The sequence below is a fragment of the Guillardia theta genome (assembly GCF_000315625.1).
Source record: "Guillardia theta CCMP2712 unplaced genomic scaffold GUITHscaffold_65, whole genome shotgun sequence".
Taxonomy (NCBI): domain Eukaryota; class Cryptophyceae; order Pyrenomonadales; family Geminigeraceae; genus Guillardia; species Guillardia theta.
This window is the reverse complement of record NW_005434609.1, coordinates 301,212-323,389: the sequence shown is the minus strand read 5'-3', so window position 1 is coordinate 323,389 and position 22,178 is coordinate 301,212. Positions and strand designations below refer to the sequence as shown.

The window sequence follows — 22,178 nt, the reverse complement described above, 5'->3', positions numbered from 1 at the left end:
CCCCTACTCGTAAAAAAAAAACATACCACCCCACCATCTCTCTCCACTACCCTCAACTTGTATCATCACCCCTACCTTCTTGAAGGTTTCACCATACATATGTTGGGGATCCGTCAGATCTAAACCTACAATAACCCTACCCCCTCAACTTTTCACCCCCGAAATTCGCATATCCCGTGTCCTTCCGACCTTTCACGGACCTTCCCCCACTTCTGGAGACCGCACAGCCCTCCACCCCCTCTTCACCCCTACCCATGTTTCGCTCCCACGTTTCACAGTCACCCCCTTCTTCATAGTCAAATCTTCTTGAAATGACCGGTACTTTCCATGGACTTCTGTACCCCTACCCGCGATGGATATCCCTTCCTGGAGCCCCTGTTTGTATCCGACTATGACGACCCTCTTTACTGAACGGGTGCAAGGGACATCAGCTCCTACTACACTACCTGAGCTATTTCATAAGTAACATCATAAGTTTAGAAGCCCCACTATGTATCATAGCTCTCGTTTGCTCCCAGATCTGCTTGAAACTACCCTCCCATGCACAGAACACACTTTAACTTGAGCTGCATGGATACCCATATAGCACAAAGATTTTATTATTGCTACACTAAGTTATTTAATCATACCTCTTGACTCCGCCCTCCCAGATCCGTGACTCTTTGGAAAGCTACCCCTTATTATTATGCCACCCACCCACCCCGACTATTTCCTCCCAATTTTACTACATTCCTTACCCGTTTGATACAACCCCACCCCCTGATCGCCACAAATTTGATACCACCCCTCAGACTGATTAGAAGGCTCCGGGTCCCCCTCAGGACGTTTTGATGATCGGACTGTACTCAGTGACTAAACTCGAACATCGGACTCCCGACCATCCGACTGCCGCTGGCCCGACCGTGGGAGTCCAGCATCGGATGATCCCCCGCCCGGCGACTCAGTTTCTGAAGTTTAGCCGGGCGGCGCAAGGGCGCCGCGGCCACTCACCTGTCGTCGCCGAATTGGTTCAAATGACTGGCAGCGGAGACCGCCGAGGGGGCCCGGGCGGGCCACGGTCACCGGGCCCGGGCCGCAGGCGGGCCCGGGGGTACCACCGTCACTGCCGCAGTCACTGAGATCACTGATCAAGTCCCCCCGCCGGAACTTCCGGGACTGACCGGGAGACGATTATATAAGTCAACGAAGAGCCGCGTCGAACATGGTGGGAGGGATGCGACGGTTGCAGGAGGGCGGCGGAGGAGTTCGAAGAAGCTCGAAGGGCCCTGCGGCACTAGTAGCCGGGCCAGTGATCATGCTCTTCATGCTCGTGTTGATGGCTCTTCATATAGCGACTTCGAGCTGGGGCTCTGCTCAACAGTCGGCCAGACCCTCTGGGGGACGATCACCTGGACAAGCAGAGCTGCTAGAATGGTACAAGGCGGACCCAAACGCCGATGGAGGGAAGCTGCCTCCCAGAGCAAAGTTGAGTGGAGGAGCAGGCAGCTCAAGAGCGGGGGAGGGAGGGATGATAGCGGGGAAGCCATGGGCAATGCAAATCCCCGGGGTTGCCAGACCTGCACGAGCTCCGGTCAACGAGTTTGGGTTGCACAAATTCGCGCTTGACGACGACTATGTGCAATGGAGGAAAGAACCTTGGTTCTGGGAAGTGAGGGAGGGAGAAGAAGGGAGGCTTCCAGGCGTGAATGTACAGAGCAGTTACCCTATGGACCTTCTGCCATTGCGCGAAATGGCAGAAACTCTAGACCATCCCTTTGAGGACAGGTAAGATAGAGTCGACTAGATCCACCAGAATTCATCATGGTGTGACGTTCGAATATGATCTAGGGCGCAACAATACTTCATGCATTCTGCATGACTTTAAATCAAAGGTTATCCATTTCATGGTGCGCTCAACTCAGACAATTCGTTCTTTTGCACACTTGAATTGTATGCCTTAATGCAAAACTACATGCTTGTCAAAAAAAATTAAGTAAGAAATTTAAAATCTTGGTGAGAGAGTTTTTTTAAAGCAGAACAGAAACAACAATCAACAAATTCTGTATGAGCAAGACATTATCATCTTATTTCCTCTATGATGCCTTTGACTAGCAGAGTTGCGACGAATCTTTTCGCAGCTTACTGAACTTCACGTAAAAATCCAAATACTCTCCGTTTTGGATATGATTCATCCCTTCCTGATCAAGCAGCGTGATCACTGTGCTCTGGCAGAATTTCTGAGAGTGTGTTTTGCGTATCATCGCAGAGTTTTCAATCAAACCTTGCGAGTCCACTGCACAGCAGGAATGTCTCGCTTCCTGATAGCTATCTCGTTTTGCACACTCTATTTGGCTGAAAACTCTTCTTGTTTTTGCAGCAGGTATTGAACTGTCCGAATTCGAATCATGTCGCTCCAACACTAAAGAGCACGAAGGTGTGATCCCACTACAGGAGCTCTCGATCCCAGTGATCTGAGACTTAGAGAATGATCTTCTTGACATCAAAGCATCGACATCTTCACTTTCTGCATCGCCATCGCCATCGCCGTCGCCATCGCCGTCGCCGTCGCCATCGCCATCGCCATCGCCATCGCCATCGCCATCGCCATCGCCGTCGCCGTCGACATCGCCGTCGACATCGACAATGACATCCTTTGATTTGCGTCCAAAAGCAGAGTAAGGATCTTGAGTGGACATCAACCAACTGAGGCAAAGTACATAAATGTTCAGCAGTTGCGTCAGCCCACAGACAAGTCACCTTTTGACTCGAGCTTCAAGACGATCTCGCTTCGTCTTCTTGGCCTCATCAGCCTCCACTCGGTCCTGTAAGATCCGAGGACTCATTGAAAAAATTTCCATCCTTGTTCGTAACACTCACCTGCTCCGTCAAGCAGAATAAGAGTCGTCGTTTCGCGGTGTTGCTAGCTAGCGACAGCGGTCTTGGACAGAGAAACTAGCATGGAGCAAATTTCATGAATGTGTGAAATGAAACGAAATGCTCTACCTGTCTGGTCCATGGGCTATGCTTCGTCAAGACAGCTTTTTCGCTATGATTGGCTTGGGTGTTATGATCACAACAAAATTCTGACGTCGATGATGACCGCATGAATTCGAATTCTGGAAATAATCAAATCAGCACATTTCATATACTTGTCTTTCTCATGCTGCAATCATGTATGCATATGCTATTGTTTTTCTGGCATGATATCTGATGATCTACCAAATTTTTTTCGAGATTCATGTAGACTCAGAGCAGGGAAGCTGGCAGTGCATCTACTAAACATGAGACTCTTGCTTTATGCTTGCAAGTTCGTCGATCATGTTGATCCGAGCCCAGGGAACTAGAGTCATCAGTTCCGACCTCCGACGTGCTCTCCAACTCGTTCAAGGTTGGTTTTATCTCTAACTTCACTATCTTGACTTCCATTCCTTCGTCTACTTTCTCATAATCATCGCCTTTCATGATCCAACAATAAAGTTCGATCCCATCGACCATTGTCGTAGTAGGGTTGTAAAAATGTAGGGGGTAGTGTAGCAGTTTGTGTCTGGTGGGTTGTATCAGCACCCACCCTAACATTTCTCATCTTGTTTGACGGCAGAATAGGGGTACGGTGACTACTGGAGCAACTTTTGTGCCTCAAAGGGTGGGTAGTCTAAAAGTGAAAATGAAAGGTTGACGCCGCCTGTCAACTCTTTCAACGGTTCTGACGGAAATGATGCCGTCGGCGGCTTGCGTGGTTGGAGTGCCGGTTTTCGCTGCCTCCTTCGTTTCCTAGTATTTTATTGAGGCGGGTTTGTTGGCTCTATCCTCCCCTCCTTTGTTTGCTCCGGTTTGTCCTTCCGAGGCTTTTTCAGTCAATAAAGAGCTCAATGAAATGATGATCGGATCTGACTCCGAGTCAGACTGACCGCGCGGCGGCGGCCGCGCGGCTCACCGATGCCTTCGGATCTGATACCGCCGTGAGTCATCACTGAGGCCGCCGCCCGCCCCCAGGCGGCGGCCGCCGACGGGGCCGCGGCCGCCTACCGTAGTACCGTCCGATCGGACCGCCCGCCCGGGTCGGGACTTACTACACTGCCAACGGCCTTCCGACAAGGGCCGGCGCCCCGCACGCGGCAGCCCAGTGTTTCGCCGGGGTCCGACACTGACTCGCTCGGAGCAACTGGCAGCTGACTCAGTGAGTCTTATGAGTGGAAACCTGAGCCTCGGACGAGCTCCGAGTCCGGCCCGGCGGAAATCCACTGAACTTTAGAGCACCCAAATAACGGGCAGGTCAAACGTGACAGCACAGTGACAGGTAGGCGCGGCCCGGCGTACGACAAAACTCATCAAGCTGAGTGGAGTGTCAGTGCCGAGTATGCAGAATGCAGCGCATTAACCGTTGAACCATTCAATGGTTACTGAATGTGAACTGATTGCAAAAAATATCAGTCGCCTTGTTGAAACCACAAGATTACGATCCTGTCTAGAAAAAGACTGACAAGAGGTGCACTGAAACTAAGTCCAAAGACCTCTCGCTAGGCTAAATCGACACATAAGCCTTGTGTTGAGTTTACGGCTCCTGCTGGCATGCCAATGCAACTTGAAGAGAGTCATCTGCAGGCTGCAAAGGATGCACATATTGGGGTTACAACCCTTGCCTATCCGGAAACACATGGATACTCGTCGGATACTCTGTTGTGTATACAACAGATCCTATTTCATGTCGTGAGAGTGCTTCGAATTTGAAAAGAACTCACGCAGAAACGGCCATAGAGAAATTTCTGGGCTTGACACGACTGGATTGGGAGGACACAATTGATGTAAGTATGCAAGTGAAAAAGGAATAGGTATTCAAGAAGTGAAATCATGCAGTCTCGAGAAAACTAGCAGGAGAAACGATCTGACTGAAAGTCTTCCTTTCCAAGAAACAGCGGAGGATATACTATCCTATCACAACCTCCGATCTGAATTTCAAGGCATCAGATTTCTTCGCTTTTGCTCTTGGTAAATATCATTGGAAGGCATCCAGCACTGAACGCCTGGCTCTCCTCCCGGTCCAACCTCACTCATCCATCCGTAGCCATAGCCCTGAGCCCCACTCATATCACAATATCCAGCTTCTCCTACATTGTTAGTCCATGCATGCCCTGACTCAAATGAATTCGTTTGCATTCCTTCTGACAAGACGGCATCCCCCCCCGCCCATGGGATGGTGCCGCCTCCATGATGCCAAGCTCTGCTTTCTGTTTCTTGACCTGCAGTCCCAGCCACTGGATATCTCATCGACCTTGCCATGTTGTCACTTCCTACTCCCAGTGTCGGTGCATGGTAGGCTGCCCCTATCCCACTGCTCCCTACCCAGCTCCCCCTCACTTGCTCTTGTAGTGTCATCGGCATCTGCATGACTGCAGCTCTTGCCTGCGGTCCCTCGTGAATATCCTCCTTCTCGTCCTCGTCCTCAGCTCCGTCCTCGTCCTCGTCTCCGTCCTCGTCATCATCTCTCCCCTCCGCATCCTCTGCCTGCACGAGCTGCTCAAGCTGTCCTGCCCTCCCTCCCTGTTCTCCTGCCTCAGCCCCTCCACCCCCCACCGGCCGTCGCCTGGCAAGCACAACCGCCTCCAGCCCTCCCGCCTCCCGCTCCTCCTGCAGGCGCTGCCGCTCGTGCTGGGTCGGCCATCTCACGCCCAGCTTCTTGCAGGTGTTCTTCATGGCCGTCAGCGAGATCCCCTGCTCCAACAAGCTCGGGTCAGCTCTTCGTCCCCCTCGCTCCTCTCTCGTGGGGCTCACCAGCTCGTCGGCGGCGGCTTGAAGGCTGAGGTGGAACATGGCGGTGAGGTCGAGGGTGGAGAGGTAGAAGGGCTTGTTCTTCTCCTGCTGGCCGGCCTTTTTTCTGGGGAAGACTTTGATGCGGGTGTACATGACGGGAAGAGAGTAAGGTGCGGTACGTCTTTCTGTGGGGAGGCTGGTAGATATGAATTGAGACAAGGAAAAAGTCTTATGCAAAGGGGTGGGTGTTTATGCAGCAAAGGACCGGTTGTAATGTGGTAAACTTGCATTCTGAAATAAAGTCTTTTCAACAAATAGAGAGGTGAAGATGGAAAAAGAGTATTTTCGATCTTGCATCTAAGAGCTCGTTATAACAATTTATGCATACAACTTAATTGTAAACAATAATGGAATGTTAAAATTCACCCCTAGTTTGACTGGCCAGCAAGATTGATATCACGCCCCAACTGAAAATGCAACACAAAGTGTCGGTCGCGGCTGGCAAGCCTGTAAGTTGCTGCTTGCAAGCAATCTTCATGCTTGTGAACTGGTGCAGGTGAACTGTTCACGTAGTTTCCAGCCTGACCTGGCTCCAATGGACGCGCCAGCGTGGAAGCAGAGACATGAGAAAACGAAAATGACAAGATTTTGTTTCTGATCTACGTTACCTTACTGACTGAAGTTTGGAGCAGACGGTTTCTAAGTAGCGGTGCTCATGTGTTGAACTTCAAGTTCTATGTATGTTATTCTGTCAGGTGACATGTCAACTTAATATTTTCCCTATCATCCTTCTGAACAGAAGTGCAGGTCGCAGCATTTGTTGGCAGCCACTACTAAGGATTCTACATACCTCAATATGCTTCATCTTCGAATCGCAGAATCAAGGCAACTCAACCTTGCTACGGAAAGTAAATGGAGGTTATGCTCAAATTGATTCAAGATCGATTTCCTTCGTGTGCAAGGCTACAAAGATCCTTGGTAAATCCAGATAAGCAGGTTACCATCTTCTCAAATAGTACTTGAGCGAGTGTATCATCACAACCTGCCACCGCATATTTCCTCGTGGCGAGACCTTCCCATCATTTCCAACATTGCATTTCCGACTGAGGTCTGAACGCACATGTACGAATTCAACAATGATTTCATTACTGACGGGACGAACTGTATATGCTCTACACTACGTGCTCTGGATATTGTCTGCATACGTCTGACTTTGTCCTCTCTCAGTGCGATCGCCATCCATGCATCATCTCCTGTAGGCAACCAAGCCGCGGTCCAACGGTCCGATCTCACCTTCGGTCAGCCGGGGTCCCTGTCGGTCGGCGAAGCTTCATGCCGCAACGGATTACCACGAGGAGGCTCACCCCGGGCCTCATCCTTTCGCCATGCTGCCTGCAGTACGTGTAACTAGCCTCCAACACTCAGCCGTAACCGGGGGCACCGTTCTTGACCAACAGACTCCCTCTCCATGGCAGCCGCGTTTCTCACCCGGCCCGTCCGTGGCACCAGGCTTTTCGTAAAAGTGATTCATGCTCGTCACGAAGCTCATCTTGTCCCCGGTCATGGAAGGGAAGAGGTGCTGGACCATATGATCCTCCGCCTCCGACTCACTGAGACAGAATACAGTCACCTAGCTGACATCCCGACTGCTTGTCGAAACGCACCCGCTTGCTCGCAGGCTTGGATGCACCGACGGTCTTGGCCCTCATCGCCTAACGGTTCAGCCTGGCAGGGCGCTATCAGTGGCAATGTCGAAATACAAACGCCTCGGGGCCACATTGATCACCCACCATGAACCTCGTAGCTGTCGCAGCAGAAGTTCACAAAGTTCTTCGTCAGCCGCACATGCCAGAACAGCCTTCTCGATCCGCAGGCTGAGCGTGAATTACCGCTCCCCGATCCGGATGGCAGGGAACTGGTCTGCCACACCCTTCCCCACAGGCTGGAACCAACTGCAGTAGCACCTCTCCTCACAAGGCACGGTGTTGAATCATGTCCTTACAGCAGGGACTACCGGTACGCGCCAAGTCCCACGACTTCCCCGAAACCACCAGCACGTTGCGCCCCATATCGACCTCCTTCATGCTGCATGCAGCGGCGCAAGGACATCAAGGGGGAGGAGACAGAGAGATAGAGGCAACACCATTCATTTATTTCACACACTATTGAATTCCGTCAGATCGTCTTGATATTATCCACCAACTCACACAACGTATCGCAACGCGCAAGCTTATGCTCCTCCCTCATCATATACACAAGGTCCGTCGCGTACGTGCTCGCAATCATGATCAGCAGAGAGTAGAAGATCCTCGCAGCATGGTCCTCGTCCAACCCACTCCCGCAAATCCGTGACAGCTGAAAGCAGATATAACTCGTCTGACCCTCAGGCAAGTTCTGTCGATCCAAAGTACACCCACCATCCTCCACGAAAGTCGCTCGCAGCACCTCACGGTACAAATGTAAGCTGGTCCCACGCAACTCTTCAAGCAGATCCATAAAGTACCTAAACTCAACATCGCGCCCAGTGATCGTGCGTGTCAGACTCTCCACCTCGACGTTCGCATTCTCATACTTGGCTCCTTCCAGAAGTTCCAAAACTTGGTCAGGAAGCTGCCCCTCAATGTACATACCGCGCGTCATCATATACACATCACGGATATGCTCCTCATCAAAGTATATCGTAAGCGTTTGCAACTCAGACTCGATAAGCCGCAGCGCATAACGGTTCGTCAGCTTCTTGGACGGAGAAAGATTCTTCCAAGCACGATAGAGAACACCGAGGCTTTGAACGGTAGCACGCATATCATCGTATCGATACAAGTACTCCGCGCAGATCACTTTTGTAACATCCAACATGAATTTCGAAACACATTTCGCAAACACAAGATCCATGACTAGATGATACCCAGGCAGATGAAACACGAGCAACAGCACAGCAACAGCAGAGAAACACGCGGCAGCAGAGGAACAGCAGCAGAGGAACAGCAGCAGAGGAACAGCACAGGCGGAGTCCCACAGTGGAGAAAGGCGGCCCTAAAGTTGTAAAAAGTATAATAGGGGGCTTTATGGGCTGACCTAACCTTGACCTTGACCTTAGCCCTCTGGTACAAATGCTTTAGTTAATAAATGGGCTAAGCACATCCTAAGGTCAGCCATGTGCTTAGCAATTAGTGGCTAAGAATATGAACGACCTCAACGATTGGCTTAGCATAGGGTCCCAACCGTTGCGATCTCCCGGTACCCATTTGAAGCCCTTCCTCCCCCGTTCCCTTCCCTCATGCTCACCCCTGCCGTGACTCTGCTCGCCCCTGCCTTCCATCCTCCCTCTCTTCCCGCGCAGTCAACAACCTTGAAAGCTTGTAGTGTGGTAGATCATGTTCCTCGTCTCACAGTATGCATATCAAGTTTTGATCTGTTTATGTACAATGCAAATTTGAATAAACAGGCTGAGCAAATTCACGGTTGTGCAACGCGTCTTACGCAAAACTCAAGGATATCGGAGAGCTTCCATGTACTTTACATCAATTTGATCTCTGACAAGTGCATCTATCTTCACTTGATGAAGATTTCAAGCACACAACACGTTATCAGCCAGTGAACTTTTGTATTTGAATGAGGTGAAAAGTGATTGAAGATGTGCCTTCAAAGATGGGATATCCTGCAGATGAAGCTAAATTGGAGACAGACTTGGCATGAATCAAGCAATGCTTGGCTGGTGCAAGCCTCTAGGCTATCTGTTTGAAAGTCGAATGCCTGTGCTTGTCATGCTTGAACCAGCTGTACAGTGCTATCTGTATCCAAGGCATCATAGAACCTGGAAGGAAAGATCCCTTACTGCATGCTCTCCATCCTTAGTCAGTATTCATGCCGCTAACAAATGAGGAAACACAACCATCATGGACATCTTGGTGCTTTACCGACATCGCACTGCGGCATGCAGCGCAATTGTCATTCACGATATGTCGAACAGTTCCAAGAAAGAGATAAAAACAAAACTTAAAACTCTAAAACTGAAGGTCAAACTACTAAATATCAGTCAATTTTACAAGTTAAGGTTTCCTCCGAGGCTCCGAGTGCGCTGTGGCATCAGATGTCACGGAACGCCGCAGTGCTGCGTGAAGTTTGCTCCTACACCACAGCTCCGAGCCTAGCCAGGTCCGGGGACTCGGATCGGTCACTGAGTCGGATCCGACGAGCCCGAGCTGGTCACTAGTACTGACAAGTTACGTGTGATTCGTGACGGATGTAATAAAATAATCCTGGCGTGACAGACAGGACAGGAATAAACCTTTACTCAAAGGATTAAAGTGTCAGGGCTCAGTACTGGTCAGGGTCAAGCCTCCTACTCTTCTGATTATCCTCGTACTGATTTTTAACTTAACTATGTTACTGGTCAGGGTCAAGCCTCCTACTCTTCTGATTATCCTCGTACTGATTTTTAACTTAACTATGTTACTGGTCAGGGTCAAGCCTCCTACTCTTCTGATTATCCTCGTACTGATTTTTAACTTAACTATGTTTAAAGGATTAAAAAATCATCCTGATCTTCAACGGTCGGAAAAGTCAACTTCAAGTTGCATGGAAAGTTAAAAAGAAAGATGACTGTGGTTGGACAACCCGGGTATCGATCCCGGTGCCTCTCGCATGCTAAGCGAGCGCTCTACCATCTGAGCTAGTCGCCCGTTGATATTGCAATGTGGTGAGGCGTCATAATGGCACTTTGATCCTAACTAGTCTGGCGGCGGCGGGAAGAGAACCGATGGGCTTGCCGGCTTACCAACTTGCAACATGATAGGAACAGACTGACATGTAAGTTTTTTGCCGATCAGTTGCAAGTGATATCCGACACCATAACGACAGCACTCTTTCGTATCAACCTCTGCTGCAGGATTTTATCCATGTTCCAACATCCTATCTTGGACGATTGCAATCAAGGTCAGCTAGTCAGCCTAGAAGATGCAGACATCATTTTACTCAGTGTTCGATTCTGCATGCCTCATTGTTGCTGATTCATAAGCGTGATAGAGGATTATCGCAAGGACCAGGCTTTGTCATACAAACTTCCAAAAACGCAAAGGGCTGGGGATGGTTTAACATTCGATTTGTCTATACTCGATTCATTATTTACTTCGGTCATGCAGTACCAACTCCCTTCCCTACCTTCCACTCCTTCTCTAATCACTATTGTACGGCTTGTTTTGGCATGAAATTAATATTCAAGATCTATCAACGCACAATCTTACACAACTCTCGTAGACATTCTCCTCCCCTGCTGCTCTCCTGCTCACTCAGCCAGCATTCAGGTGATACCGTTGCTCACACCCTACCTCCTCTCAAACACTCTCCCCCGCAACCCATGCCGAGTGCGGGATGGATGCTTGCGATCCCTTGACACCTTCCGCCCACCAAGTGTCGTTGTCATGGGGAATGGTCGAGTGCTGATCTGCCTGGAAGTTGTTCTGTCTCTCGAAGTACCCATGAGTCAGCCCATAGATGGACTTATGCGGCTTCACCCTGAGAGATGAACGTCAGCTGATCGGGAAACAGCAACTCAAATGTGCGGTAAAAGCAGCACATCGAGCCTTCAATAGAGGAACATCGTGAAGCTGAAGGTTGTAAGAAAAATTTCATTGGTGCAATTCTCATCAACCCGTTGATAATATCGATTTCGACATTTCATTGAGAACTTTTTTGCCCTATCATGTTTCGTCCCCCAACACACAAACAGAGTCAAGACATGATGCAGGAGCTTAATTGCGTGTTCCATACAAAATTCGCCTTGAATCACGTGAGAGTGCCAGCACAACACAGGTCATTCTCCATCGAAAGAACAGACAGAAACGACAGACGCCCGCAAACATATTATCGAGGCAAGAAGGTGAAAAGGCGAAAGGAAAGACAACCCCCACAGCACGGCACTGCACGAGACCAGAAAGAGACGGGAGGGCAGAGGATATTTCACCAGTGATGAGCATAGAACGAAGAGCTCGACGTGTCCATCAGCTCATGCGCGCTAATGCCAGCTCCCTTCGCCATGGCCGTTCGCAGCCGTGCAAGAGGACGGGTCGTCTCTCCAGATTTTATACGGTAGGGGTAGTGAAAACGAACCCCCCTCAGAACCGCATTTAGAAACATGCCATGCGGATGAATGGAAGGGAAGAGAGGAAGGGAAGAGAGGAAGAGAGAGAGGACGGAGGTTTGTGCAGGTTTATGCATGCTCTATGAAGTAGAGCTACTGCCGTCTCAGACTGTCGCCATGTCCTGTTGCGAGTGAGACCATCCTCCTTGGATGTGTTGCTGAGCTACCTTGGCGGCGCCGACAGCTCTAGGCTTGCAAACTGATGTTTGAGAAGCTCCTGTCTCCTTCTCTGTCAGGATATGAGGCCCTTGGCCGAGAACAACCGGGTTCGTCGGAAGACACCGACCCTCGAACCGTACAAGACAGGCAGCAAGCTGTTTCTGCCAAGAACCTTGATGGTCGAGATGAAGGCCCAGCAGGTCCTCGTCAAGGAGCTGTGGAGCGATTGAACTGCGAGCTGATTGAGTTGACAGGTAGCGACATGAGCATTGCAGAGGCTGGTGTCCACCGAACGATGGACAGCAACCTTGCTGGATCAGCGTCGGAAAATCTGTCCAGTCTGAAACTAATCGACGTGGAGGAGGAGGTTTCAGCTCCCGCTGCAGTCTTTCTGCTCGCAGATCCCCTAGAGAAGTCCTTCAGTGGCGATATAGAAGTCCTGATCGAGACGGCCATACCCGTGAAGCGTTGGTTCCGAGCGATCATCTCCCTTGTCCAACTTGTAGTGGGAGGGATTTGCATCCAAGTTGGTATGAGAGAGGAGGACACAGTTTGCCAGGCGACCTTCTGCTCTCTCCTCATTCTCTCTGGAGTCTTCCAAATTGTTCACAGCTTCGTCGGGATGCGATTCGTTATCAGGAGGCTGGGGACGGAGGCAGAGGAGACTAGAATGATTCTCTGGTGTGTAGAGTTTATCTTGTGGCTTTCTGTTCTGCACGCTGTCGTGACAAACAGCTGCGAGAATCTGAAGCTTCAGGTGAGATAAATGTTGCAGTCTCTTCCTGTGCGGTTCAGATCTGACCATGACATGTCAGGCAATGGCTTCCCTGTATCTTACTAGCACTTTCTTGCTGTGGTTGATCACAGGAATTTTATGGAGTGTCTGGTTTCTCAGAGTGAAAGAAACATGATGCTTCAATTGTATGTTGTGCTCTCCATCACAAACACTCCTAAGAGTCATGAGGTTTGTGAATAATACCCCTTCTCCTTCGCCTCCAACGCCATCTCATCCAGAAGGCGCAGAACACGCTTCATCTCGTCGAACATCTTTGCCTTCATGAAGGCACTCGAGTGGTAGCAAAGGCATTCTAAACACTCTACTTCCATCAGCGCTCGCCGGGTTCTGCTTCTCTTCAGTTTCTGCAAGCAACTCAAATGCGCGGGCTGCATGTCGGCAATGGCGTCGGTAGAGACCGAGTACCCTCCTGTCAGCAAGATGAGGCTGAGGCCTTCACTGCATTCTAATCGTCTACCTGCTACGAACCGAGAGTGTGCGGCGAAGAGAGAGATCAGGCTCTTGTTGTTGTTGTCCAGCGCCACTCCAAGAGCCATCCTGCATGCGCGTCAAGACGGCAGGCAAGCAGTCGTCCTCCCTCCTGCCCTCACCGGGACGGAGTGCCAGGAAGATTCACAATGTGCTCGGGGTTTGCTCCGTGCATGAGCAGGGAGATCTGGCAACTTTCATTCTTGTCCTCGTCCTCCTCCCAAACTCACCGCAGCCGAGACGCCGACCCCAGGATTCTTCCCTTGAGACAAAGTTATATGGCAGGATACGCACGTTCACCCGTCTCCTTACCCTTGCCCGCAGCTTCTGCGCAGGCGATCAAAGGGGTACATCCCTCCTTGTCCACAACCTCCACCAACCACAGCCCCGCAGCCTGTCTAGCAGGGTCAACGACAAGAGCCTGGCAACTGATATTGCGGAACAGTATCATGCTTCGAAGCAAGGGACATGTGAATTTGAAATCCGGAGTCGCGTTTGGCCAGGGCGTGAAGATGGTACCCCTGACTTTGACTGCGCAGGCGTCATCGAGCCTTGTCCTCCATACTCATCCAGCGGGGGGAACCTGGAACCCTCTTGCCCTTGGATGACATCGGCGAAGTTTGCTTCTGACACGATGCCTGATAGGATGGAACCAGAGAGGATGGGCTGACCGAAGAACTAAGAGACATAATATCAGCCCCCTCAACGCCCCGTCCCACACGCTCTCACATCTTTCCAGATGGACACGATCTGGATTTTGTTGGATGTGTCGTTTTTAGCTGACGCCACCAACTGCAGCATGTCTTCTTCGTCTACGATGCTCATTGCTCTCGAACTCCTTGAGCTCCTTCTGGCCTTCTCGACCTGCTTTCTGGTTTTTGGCACCCAAGAAAGTCCAAGGGCTCGCGCGTTGGACAAATCTGTGCTGGTGGTCTCATCCCAAAATCTAACAAACAAGCGATCACGGCGTTGTTCTTCATACTACAGCATAGTAGGCAGCATTACATTCCATCAGCCTTGAGTGCCTTGTGGTTGTCTTGTATTTCATTCTCAAACGTTTTGCAGACTTGCACGAGCGTTTCGATGAAGTCCTCGAAGCTTTCTGACCTTGCCAGGGTCTCTACGAACGATTTCTTGATCCCCAAATCTGCACAAAGTATCCTCACCCTGTTGACAAGTCAGACGGTCTCGAAAGAGCATACGATCCATTCCTGTCGACCAATCGCCTCTTGTGCAGATGAAACTCAGTGTTGTGCACTACCATCTCCTTCCTGGCATACTCGAGAAAACCCTTCATGGCATCGTGCTGCCTGTTCAGGGTTGAGTAGTCGTCCAGGAGCTTTTTCCGGCTCTCCCCTTCTCTAGAAATAAGCTCCTTGACCGAAGTCTGAAGCAAGCACAGTCAGCAGCCCACCTTGAGGGAGGAAGCAGCATCGAGCATGCATCAGGTACCTGATCACTCTTACATGCGATCAGGCCTTGTCTCTGCTCTAGTCCCTGTCGCTTCCTCCCTGCATGTACCGGCTGCCGCCCTCGAAGTCGCGGAAGTACTTCGTCCTCCACCCACTCAAAACCAAACATGCCAGTTCGCCCACCACCCCACCACCCCACTATATTTATAATCACCCATCCTAGATACTTGCTCCAATTTCCGTACCACACCCCCTCAAGATCACGTGGAAAGGTGGAAATTAGTGGGTACTCAGCATATAATTGTCAAGGACCCGTACCGCCGTGAACTACAATACCCCCACCCCTCTAGGCGAAACCCGGTGGAAACATTGACTAGCTCCTCCGCATCCACAGCGGTCAAACGAACTTGACAACTAACGGGAGGGAAGCGGAAGGGGAACAGGAGGACAAAGAGCAGCAGCAGCAGCGGCGGTGGCGGCAGCGGGCGGCGGCGGCGGCTAGCGTGAATGCGAGGTCTCTCCGGTGAACTCGTTGCAAGATGCGATTGCTGAAAAGGACGAGGATGATAAAAAGAGCCATCATGTTATACATGATGGATTTCCCGCTCTACACCCTCTTTTTCATCTCCCTGATCGAGAATGGATCAAGGGCTGCCGCTCTTGATTCAACGTGCTTGTCCATAGATGGGACAATCTGCTTTAACAGGGGCAGCTGCATCGATGGTCGTTGTCAGTGTCAGACAGGCTATGGAGGGACAGACTGTTCTATGAGATGTCCAACGGACATCTACCTCAACCCTTGTAGTGCTCGTGGAACGTGTAGCAACACGGGAAACTGTGTTTGTTCTGCAGGTGATTTCAAGATGTTCATGTTTTGCCTTCAGTGAGATGGATTGGCTTTCAAGGTTGGACAGGGTTCAAGTGTGAGTTTGAGTGTCCGGGAGGTTTCATGAACCCGTGCAGTGGAAAAGGAGCTTGTAAGAGCGACGGCTTCAAATCTTTCTGCGAATGTTTATCGAACATCCCTGACAACTTCACTGGTGAGTTCCATGCTACTGACTTGTCTCGTCGTCTCACTTTCCCTCAAGTCGCCTACACGGGTCGTTCATGCGAGCTGCCGGTCTTCAACGAATCCTCCAGCATCCTTGGAGTCGTGCACGACGGCGACACAGCCACGGGCATCAAACTTGTGCTTGCTGTAGTTCCTGTGATGATTACACTGTTTGCCATGTTTGGCCTCTGTACCTTTTACAAGGTGATGGAGGCCGAAGAAAGTTGTTTTTCCTTTGATGAGACGAGCGTACAGAAAAGGCAAGCAGTCCTGTTCATCATACTTGAAGATCTTGTGGGGTATGTTCGCCGATTGTTCCAGAAATCAGAGCAGGAGGAGGATCTCGATGAATCTGTGCACTCCCCCGAGAAGGAAGATGTAATCGCCTCTAAGCTCCTTAGGTTCATTTTGACCCCTTTCCCTACAGGTCACCTTTGAAGAGTACGAGCTGGAGGTCAAAGACGACATGGTGCTGAAGAGCTTTAGCAGCATTCCTGCGTACCTGTAAGCTACACTCCTGCCTCCTCATGTTCCTTACTCTCAGCGCCTTAGCCCTGGAAGGTTCCTACACCTCGGAGCTGTGAAGTTGGGCCTGCAGCAGCTGGACCTCGATCAGTACCTGTCAGCAGCCGGAGTGACGAGGGTGCAGCGGGCGATCCGATCGATCCGGGAGGTGCATGAGTTTGAGGACAGGACCACAGACAGGCTTACAGAGTACAAGATGTATGTGCTTGAGGCGCAGAGGTAACGGGTTGTAACGCCGTGGACGTTTGCTAGCCTGACATAGGAGCAGGACCCGCGCTGTGCTCTACTGCAAGGAGGCTCCGATTGACGCTGCCTTCAGATATCTCAAGATTGTGGATCTGCCTGGCCGTCCAAACTTCTCATCTGAGAGGAGGAGGTTTCGCAAGAGAAAGCTCTCGAACGAATAGCAAGTGCGGAGTGTGTTTTGTTTGCTTTTTGTACTTTACGACGATGATGTAAAAATTTGAGGTAATCAGCCGGTGAAAGTTCGCCAATTCGTGTCAACAGAAAGAGATCTAGCTGAGAACCGACAGAAAGTCTTAGAAGATTCTTTCTGTCGATGGGTGTTCAAAGTACCAAATCAGGTTGGCAGTTCTAGAGCATCAATGTCTCCAAATGGTCTTGCTTTGTTTAATTCAAACACTTGAACACAAAAGACTGCAATAAAATCCAAGTTGAAAACAAATATTCGCGACAGATTCCATAGGTCAAGGAAATTTAAAGGAAATTTAAGCCTGGCCAGTCCCTGTTTGAAAAACCGATGCAATATTTGAACATTCCATATTGATCAACGATCAACTGTTTCCAAGGGCGTGACGAGGGAAAAATCAAACGCATGCATTGTCACCGAGGGCAAAGTCAAAAGTATTCTCAGCGTTAAAATTAATTGACAAGCCCGTAGCATCATGGAGCCAGGAATTCATTGCCATCAAAAGTCGCCGGCTCTTCCTCGCCAGTACCTTGCCCAGCCCTCAACATTCTCTCCCCGGTATCTATTTGCTCTTCACGTCCTCTGTCTGCATATCCAGCTCCTAGCCATACATATCCTCCACCAGACCCACCTCCTCCCTCTTGCGTCACCAACTCGCCTCCAGAACACTTCCTTGGCTCCTGCTTCCCCCCATCGCCCAACTCCAGTCCCACACCACTCATGTGCTCATCGACTGCACCTCTCCAGCCTGAGGGAGCCAACGAATTTCCTCCTACTCCCAGTGTCGGCGCATGGTAGGCTGCCCCTATCCCACTGCTCCCTACCCAGCCCCATCTCACCTCCTCCAGAATCCTCCTCGGTATGTCCATCACTGTAGATCCTGCATGCGATCCAACGTTGATTACCTCCTCCTCTGCCTGCACGAGCTGCTCAAGCTGCCCTGCCCTCTCTTCACCCAGAAGTCCCTCCTTTTCTCCTGCCTCTGGCCGTCGCCTGGCAAGCACAACCGCCTCCAGCCCTCCCGCCTCCCGCTCCTCCTGCAGGCGCTGCCGCTCGTGCTGGGTCGGCCATCTGACGCCCAGCTTCTTGCAGGTGTTCTTCATGGCCGTCAGCGAGATCCCCTGCTCCAACAAGCTCGGGTCAGCTCTTCGTCCCCCTCGCTCCTCTCTCGTGGGGCTCACCAGCTCGTCGGCGGCGGCTTGAAGGCTGAGGTGGAACATGGTGGTGAGGTCGAGGGTGGAGAGGTAGAAGGGCTTGTTCTTCTCCTCCTGGCCGGCCTTTTTTCTGGGGAAGACTTTGATGCGGGTGTACATGACGGGAGAGAAAAGAAGGGCAGCAGGAGACAAAAATGAAGAGGGGGTGGGGTGGGGGGGGGGGGGGACAGTGTAGGATGGAAGCGGGAGAGGGAGGATAGATATGTCGCATATCTCATATTATTATTGTTATTGTTCCTCGGCTCCAAAAAGTCTCAGGAATGGTTCGACGTGCTCAATCGGAAAGACCTCTTTTCAGTGGCATTTGTTGTCAGAAAGCCGGCCCGGGCCGAGGAGATACAGTCAGAGATGACAACGTATACTACTAAATTTATAACTAAAACCCTCCCCAGATATAAAATACACCCCTCGAAACTTCAGTTTAGTCAAAGTTAAGTTAAAAATCAGTACGTGGACAATCAAGAGACGCGGATTTCGGTTGAAAGCAGTAACTGAGTACCGAGTGACTGCCGCAGTCAGTGCACCGCCCAGCCGGCCGGGCCGGCCGGGCCCCGAACGTCCGGAGTCCGGTGACCGTCGGACCCCGGAGTCACTGAAGCCAGTGACAAAACTTGCCGGCGGCCGGGCCGCCCGGGAATCATTGAATCGTTACTAGCCTTTACCGTACTAAGGCTACGGTACTGTAGTGTACGCGTCCGAAGCCCGGACGCGGGCCCGGGCCGGCCGCGCGGGAGTCTCGGAGGAGTCACGCCGCCGGAATCGGCCGGCATGGATGATTCAGTACCGTGTAAAGTGCATGCCGCGGCCGCGCCGCACGGGGGTCAGGCTTCACTGATCCGATCGATTACGGTACTTTCAAGTTCATCCCGGCAGATTCCGAGTCACTACTGGTACGGTAAATTCAAGGGCCCGGCCTCCGATGACAGACCCAGTACGGTCCGATCCGAGACTCAGCAGTGACCACTGCAGTGCCGTAGGCTGCCTGTGGGTACTTGAAGTGTCGGAGGTTGCCAACGGTTCACGGTTGCCAGTGGGCAGAAACAAGGCCCGGGCCACTCCGCCGTGACAGGCATCCGATCCGATCAGTAAAGGCATTGCGGGCGCGGCGGCATGTAGCTCACCGGGCTTGAACTATTGTGACACTGGGCCGGCGGTCCGATGCCAAACACTGACTCAGCAGACTGACCGTACTCCGGGTACTCAGCCTGGCAGAACATCCGGGCGGCGACTGAGTCGGCGGCGGCGCGTCGGAGAACGTGACGGGCCGCCGCCGCGTCGCGTCGGGCCACTTCCGCGATCATACCAGAGTACCGTAGTGGCCCAACAGCCGCAGCTTCAAGCCGAGGCTAAGAGTGAAGACAACGTCACACGGACCGTGCCGGGTCGGACGCGTACCGGAGGTACTGCCTCTAACACTACCAACACCGCCGGACATCCTTGATTCAGTTCACGTGGACGCTGATGCAATTTATGCGCTTGATTCCTGCATTTGTCGTGCACTTTCTTGCTCAGCAATACCATCCCACCATCCTGTGCTGAATGTTAATAGGAAGCGGAGACAGCAACGATGTTTCGTCAACCTGGCAGGATCAGTGATCCATGGTAGTTTCCCACTCGAATCTTCCCTAACTGGTCGAAGTTTGCCATAGCATTTTGCAGTCGAATCATCGCCAAACCAATCCCCTTCTCCATTGCGATGACTTTCCCGATTGAACCTGCACGCTGTCAGGAAACCTGGTTTGCGATTTCTCATTGAGCATAACATGCAACACCTTTGCCCTCGATCTCGACGCTTTCACCAGATGTCACTGCTTCTTTGTCAAACTTCATGGCCGTTTCCAAAATGTCTACTGTGCTTGCATCATTGATTTCAAATCCATTCTCAGTGATGACAAATGGGATCAAGCGCTTGCGTATCTGAAATTTGCAGCGTCACTCAAACATCAAAATCGCGTCGCGCTGTTGCCAACGGAAGACATGACAAAGAAGGCATAGACTTCACCTGCCCTCTGAAGTGGCTTCGTGCTGTGAGCTCTTGTCCAACATAACACCCCTTGTTGAACGAAACTCCTCCAAACAGTTCGATGTTTCCTTCAAGTGGCAAGCATGTGCCCTGAAGCAACTCCTTTGGACCTTGTGCAACGCCAAGGGAGATTCGATATCTGCCAACAAACTATCATCAGAGCGTGTCCAGAGCGTGCAAGCTCTTAGCATTACATGTCGTAGAGCGTCTCCGAGATTTCACTGAAGCCGGCTGCCGAGGTGAACAGTGTATGTTTCCCTTCTTCAGAGATCAATCGGACCCCAAGCTCACGTAGGCGCGGGTCCTGAAACAACATACAGTCTTGGGGGCTAGATTTTGATGTGAACCTGTCAAGACTCGCCTCTGAACCCACAGCCGCGTATACTGCGAGGCGTTCCGAGTGATCGGTCAGCACCACCTTTGCTCGCAGCTTGTAACGTTTCAAAAACTTGAGGAAATCTTCTTTTTGGTCCCTTGCCACATCAATAAAGACCGAATTTGTAGACTCTGAGTACACCAACAAGGCATCGTGCATAACTCTCCCCTGTGCGTTCAAGAAGGCAGTCAGCATGGACTTCTTGGAATTCAACTGCTTCATGTCGTTGGTGGTTAACCCCTGCAAGAATGCAACACAATCTTCTCCAGCCACCTCGATCACAGCTCTGTTCTTGAGATGAGTCCAACTGTTCTTGATGGAAGAAGAGCATTCCGAGGAATAATGCAGATGACGGCGAGGAAATTTATGCAGCGCTGGTACATCAACAATCATCTTGTGTGCACCTAGATGGTTGAAAACGGTAGGAATTTCTCCTGGCATTATGGGTGTACGAGAAACCGTTTGTCTAGTGTAGCACTTTGGAAATGCTGAGGGAATGTTTTGCAACCTGGTTGCTGATTGGAAAGAGAAGCGAGGACAGGAAATTACAGAATATTGGGTATTCCGCGTATTCCAGGGACTGATAGGAGCAGAGAAGCTAGAGGAGGTCAGATACCCGTTGGATCGTATCCCTCGTACTACAGCTCTTGCCCCACCATCACCACCACCTCCTCCTCCTCCCACCCTACTCGCGCCCCTCGCAGCCTTGTGTATCTGCATGGAAGGGATGGAAGAGTGTCAGCTGTGGGATTAGGTAGGGTGGGTCATACCCTAACAGAATATGAAGGGGTATCTACGGTGTGACAACAGACTGGGAAAGCAAAAGGGGTACAGCGTGAAGAAATTATAGTAAAAGACATAAGTAAAAAGTATTGCCATGCTACCCTCTCCCACGAACAAACACCATTACAATACTACCCACCCTCTGATCTCACCAACCCTCATGGACGCAAACAAGTACCATCCAATCTAACATGTTCATGAAACCTAAGATCTTGCGATCGTAACATGTCACGGGCGACTAGCTCAGATGGTAGAGCGCTCGCTTAGCATGCGAGAGGCACCGGGATCGATACCCGGGTTGTCCAGGTTTGCCCCGATGATCCTGGCTGGCGCTGGGGCTGGACTTCAAATCCAGTGAGGGTTGACGCCCTAGAGGTTCGATTCCTCCTTCGAGGCGGGTAATCTTTTTACATTCGAACTTGAAGGCGGGTTAACTTTTTTACCCGCTGATTCAAACTTGAAGTTGCTCTCTCGCAGCCTACACCATGCCGTGGATCAGTGATATCTTTTGGTAACTGAGGGTCCGTACCGGCTCGTAGTCCAATTGGCACTGACCGTACTCAGTGGCAATTCTCCGACGGAGTCCGGGCCCCGGGCCCTGCTTTGGGCCATCAAGGCCGACGCCCCGCCAACCAGCGTGCGGATAAAAATGACCCACCCCCTTCACTACCCCTGGAAACAGGATGGGGTGCTGCTTTGTTCAATATACATGCAACAAAGGGGTAGGTATGAGGGGTATGGGGAAAAATATAAAACACTGGGATTAAGGTAGGGTAGGTAGAAGGAGAAAGTGAATTTGGGAGGGGGTGGGGTGGAGACCATTTAGATTTTGGGAGCGAATGGGTCGGGGTGGTACTGGGGTCGTAACCTCAACTGTTCATGGAGATGTAGAGCCGTCTGGGACATGGAGGAGGAGGAGAGGAAATGAAGAGAGGATGAGGGCAGGAAGGGAAGGAGGAGAATAAAGGTCTAGAGGGAGAGGAGAGCATGTGAGTTTGGGGGGAGGAGAGGAAGGGAGAGGAGAGGAGAGGAGAGGAGAGGAGAGGAGAGGAATGAAGTTAATTGTTTGGTGGGA

General features: G+C 51.1%; 9 protein-coding genes and 3 non-coding genes across 12 annotated transcripts; 4 read left to right on the top strand and 8 right to left on the bottom strand.

Moving 5' to 3' along the window:
- The first annotated feature begins 1,184 nt into the window (after nt 1–1,184).
- On the top strand, nt 1,185–1,966 carry GUITHDRAFT_154063 (hypothetical protein). The gene has a single exon (XM_005827641.1). It carries the CDS (start codon nt 1,202–1,204, stop codon nt 1,766–1,768), a length of 567 nt encoding a protein of 188 aa, XP_005827698.1. The 5' UTR covers nt 1,185–1,201; the 3' UTR covers nt 1,769–1,966.
- Nucleotides 1,967–2,479: 513 nt separating this feature from the next.
- Nucleotides 2,480–3,441, bottom strand: GUITHDRAFT_113248 (hypothetical protein; the record flags this gene model as incomplete). Its single annotated transcript, XM_005827640.1, has 6 exons — nt 2,480–2,630; nt 2,737–2,801; nt 2,857–2,931; nt 2,983–3,035; nt 3,080–3,095; nt 3,340–3,441. The coding sequence occupies 6 exons, from the start codon at nt 3,439–3,441 to the stop codon at nt 2,480–2,482; spliced, it is 462 nt and encodes a 153-aa protein (XP_005827697.1).
- Nucleotides 3,442–7,902: 4,461 nt separating this feature from the next.
- On the bottom strand, nt 7,903–8,619 carry GUITHDRAFT_142581 (hypothetical protein; the record flags this gene model as incomplete). The annotated part of the gene is made up of 1 exon (XM_005827639.1): nt 7,903–8,619. One exon carries the CDS (start codon nt 8,617–8,619, stop codon nt 7,903–7,905), a length of 717 nt encoding a protein of 238 aa, XP_005827696.1.
- A 1,717-nt stretch (nt 8,620–10,336) lies between these two features.
- GUITHDRAFT_t74 lies at nt 10,337–10,409 on the bottom strand. Its single transcript has one exon. It is a non-coding gene; the product is annotated as a tRNA-Ala (tRNA).
- A 430-nt stretch (nt 10,410–10,839) lies between these two features.
- GUITHDRAFT_154062 (hypothetical protein) lies at nt 10,840–11,779 on the bottom strand. The gene is made up of 2 exons (XM_005827638.1): nt 11,690–11,779; nt 10,840–11,241 (listed from the first exon to the last, which is right to left on the bottom strand). The coding sequence occupies exons 1-2, from the start codon at nt 11,761–11,763 to the stop codon at nt 11,061–11,063; spliced, it is 255 nt and encodes an 84-aa protein (XP_005827695.1). The 5' UTR covers nt 11,764–11,779; the 3' UTR covers nt 10,840–11,060.
- Nucleotides 11,780–11,970: 191 nt separating this feature from the next.
- On the bottom strand, nt 11,971–14,919 carry GUITHDRAFT_113245 (hypothetical protein; the record flags this gene model as incomplete). The annotated part of the gene is made up of 15 exons (XM_005827637.1): nt 11,971–11,988; nt 12,034–12,113; nt 12,161–12,240; nt 12,333–12,431; nt 12,484–12,822; nt 13,005–13,230; nt 13,279–13,358; nt 13,412–13,476; nt 13,520–13,551; nt 13,602–13,683; nt 13,809–13,967; nt 14,019–14,235; nt 14,295–14,456; nt 14,492–14,676; nt 14,896–14,919. 15 exons carry the CDS (start codon nt 14,917–14,919, stop codon nt 11,971–11,973), a joined length of 1,848 nt encoding a protein of 615 aa, XP_005827694.1.
- Nucleotides 14,920–15,282: 363 nt separating this feature from the next.
- On the top strand, nt 15,283–16,684 carry GUITHDRAFT_142579 (hypothetical protein; the record flags this gene model as incomplete). The annotated part of the gene is made up of 7 exons (XM_005827636.1): nt 15,283–15,553; nt 15,607–15,741; nt 15,790–15,956; nt 16,008–16,130; nt 16,180–16,256; nt 16,305–16,496; nt 16,546–16,684. The coding sequence occupies 7 exons, from the start codon at nt 15,283–15,285 to the stop codon at nt 16,682–16,684; spliced, it is 1,104 nt and encodes a 367-aa protein (XP_005827693.1).
- Nucleotides 16,685–17,269: 585 nt separating this feature from the next.
- On the bottom strand, nt 17,270–18,020 carry GUITHDRAFT_113243 (hypothetical protein; the record flags this gene model as incomplete). Its single annotated transcript, XM_005827635.1, has 4 exons — nt 17,270–17,308; nt 17,358–17,440; nt 17,663–17,828; nt 17,889–18,020. 4 exons carry the CDS (start codon nt 18,018–18,020, stop codon nt 17,270–17,272), a joined length of 420 nt encoding a protein of 139 aa, XP_005827692.1.
- Nucleotides 18,021–18,751: 731 nt separating this feature from the next.
- On the bottom strand, nt 18,752–19,140 carry GUITHDRAFT_154061 (hypothetical protein). Its single transcript, XM_005827634.1, has one exon. It carries the CDS (start codon nt 19,014–19,016, stop codon nt 18,783–18,785), a length of 234 nt encoding a protein of 77 aa, XP_005827691.1. The 5' UTR covers nt 19,017–19,140; the 3' UTR covers nt 18,752–18,782.
- A 249-nt stretch (nt 19,141–19,389) lies between these two features.
- Nucleotides 19,390–20,761, bottom strand: GUITHDRAFT_142577 (hypothetical protein; the record flags this gene model as incomplete). Its single annotated transcript, XM_005827633.1, has 5 exons — nt 19,390–19,451; nt 19,502–19,636; nt 19,694–19,838; nt 19,924–20,083; nt 20,139–20,761. 5 exons carry the CDS (start codon nt 20,759–20,761, stop codon nt 19,390–19,392), a joined length of 1,125 nt encoding a protein of 374 aa, XP_005827690.1.
- A 574-nt stretch (nt 20,762–21,335) lies between these two features.
- Nucleotides 21,336–21,408, top strand: GUITHDRAFT_t75. The gene has a single exon. It is a non-coding gene; the product is annotated as a tRNA-Ala (tRNA).
- A 5-nt stretch (nt 21,409–21,413) lies between these two features.
- Nucleotides 21,414–21,500, top strand: GUITHDRAFT_t76. The gene has a single exon. It is a non-coding gene; the product is annotated as a tRNA-Sec (tRNA).
- The last annotated feature ends 678 nt before the right edge of the window (nt 21,501–22,178 follow it).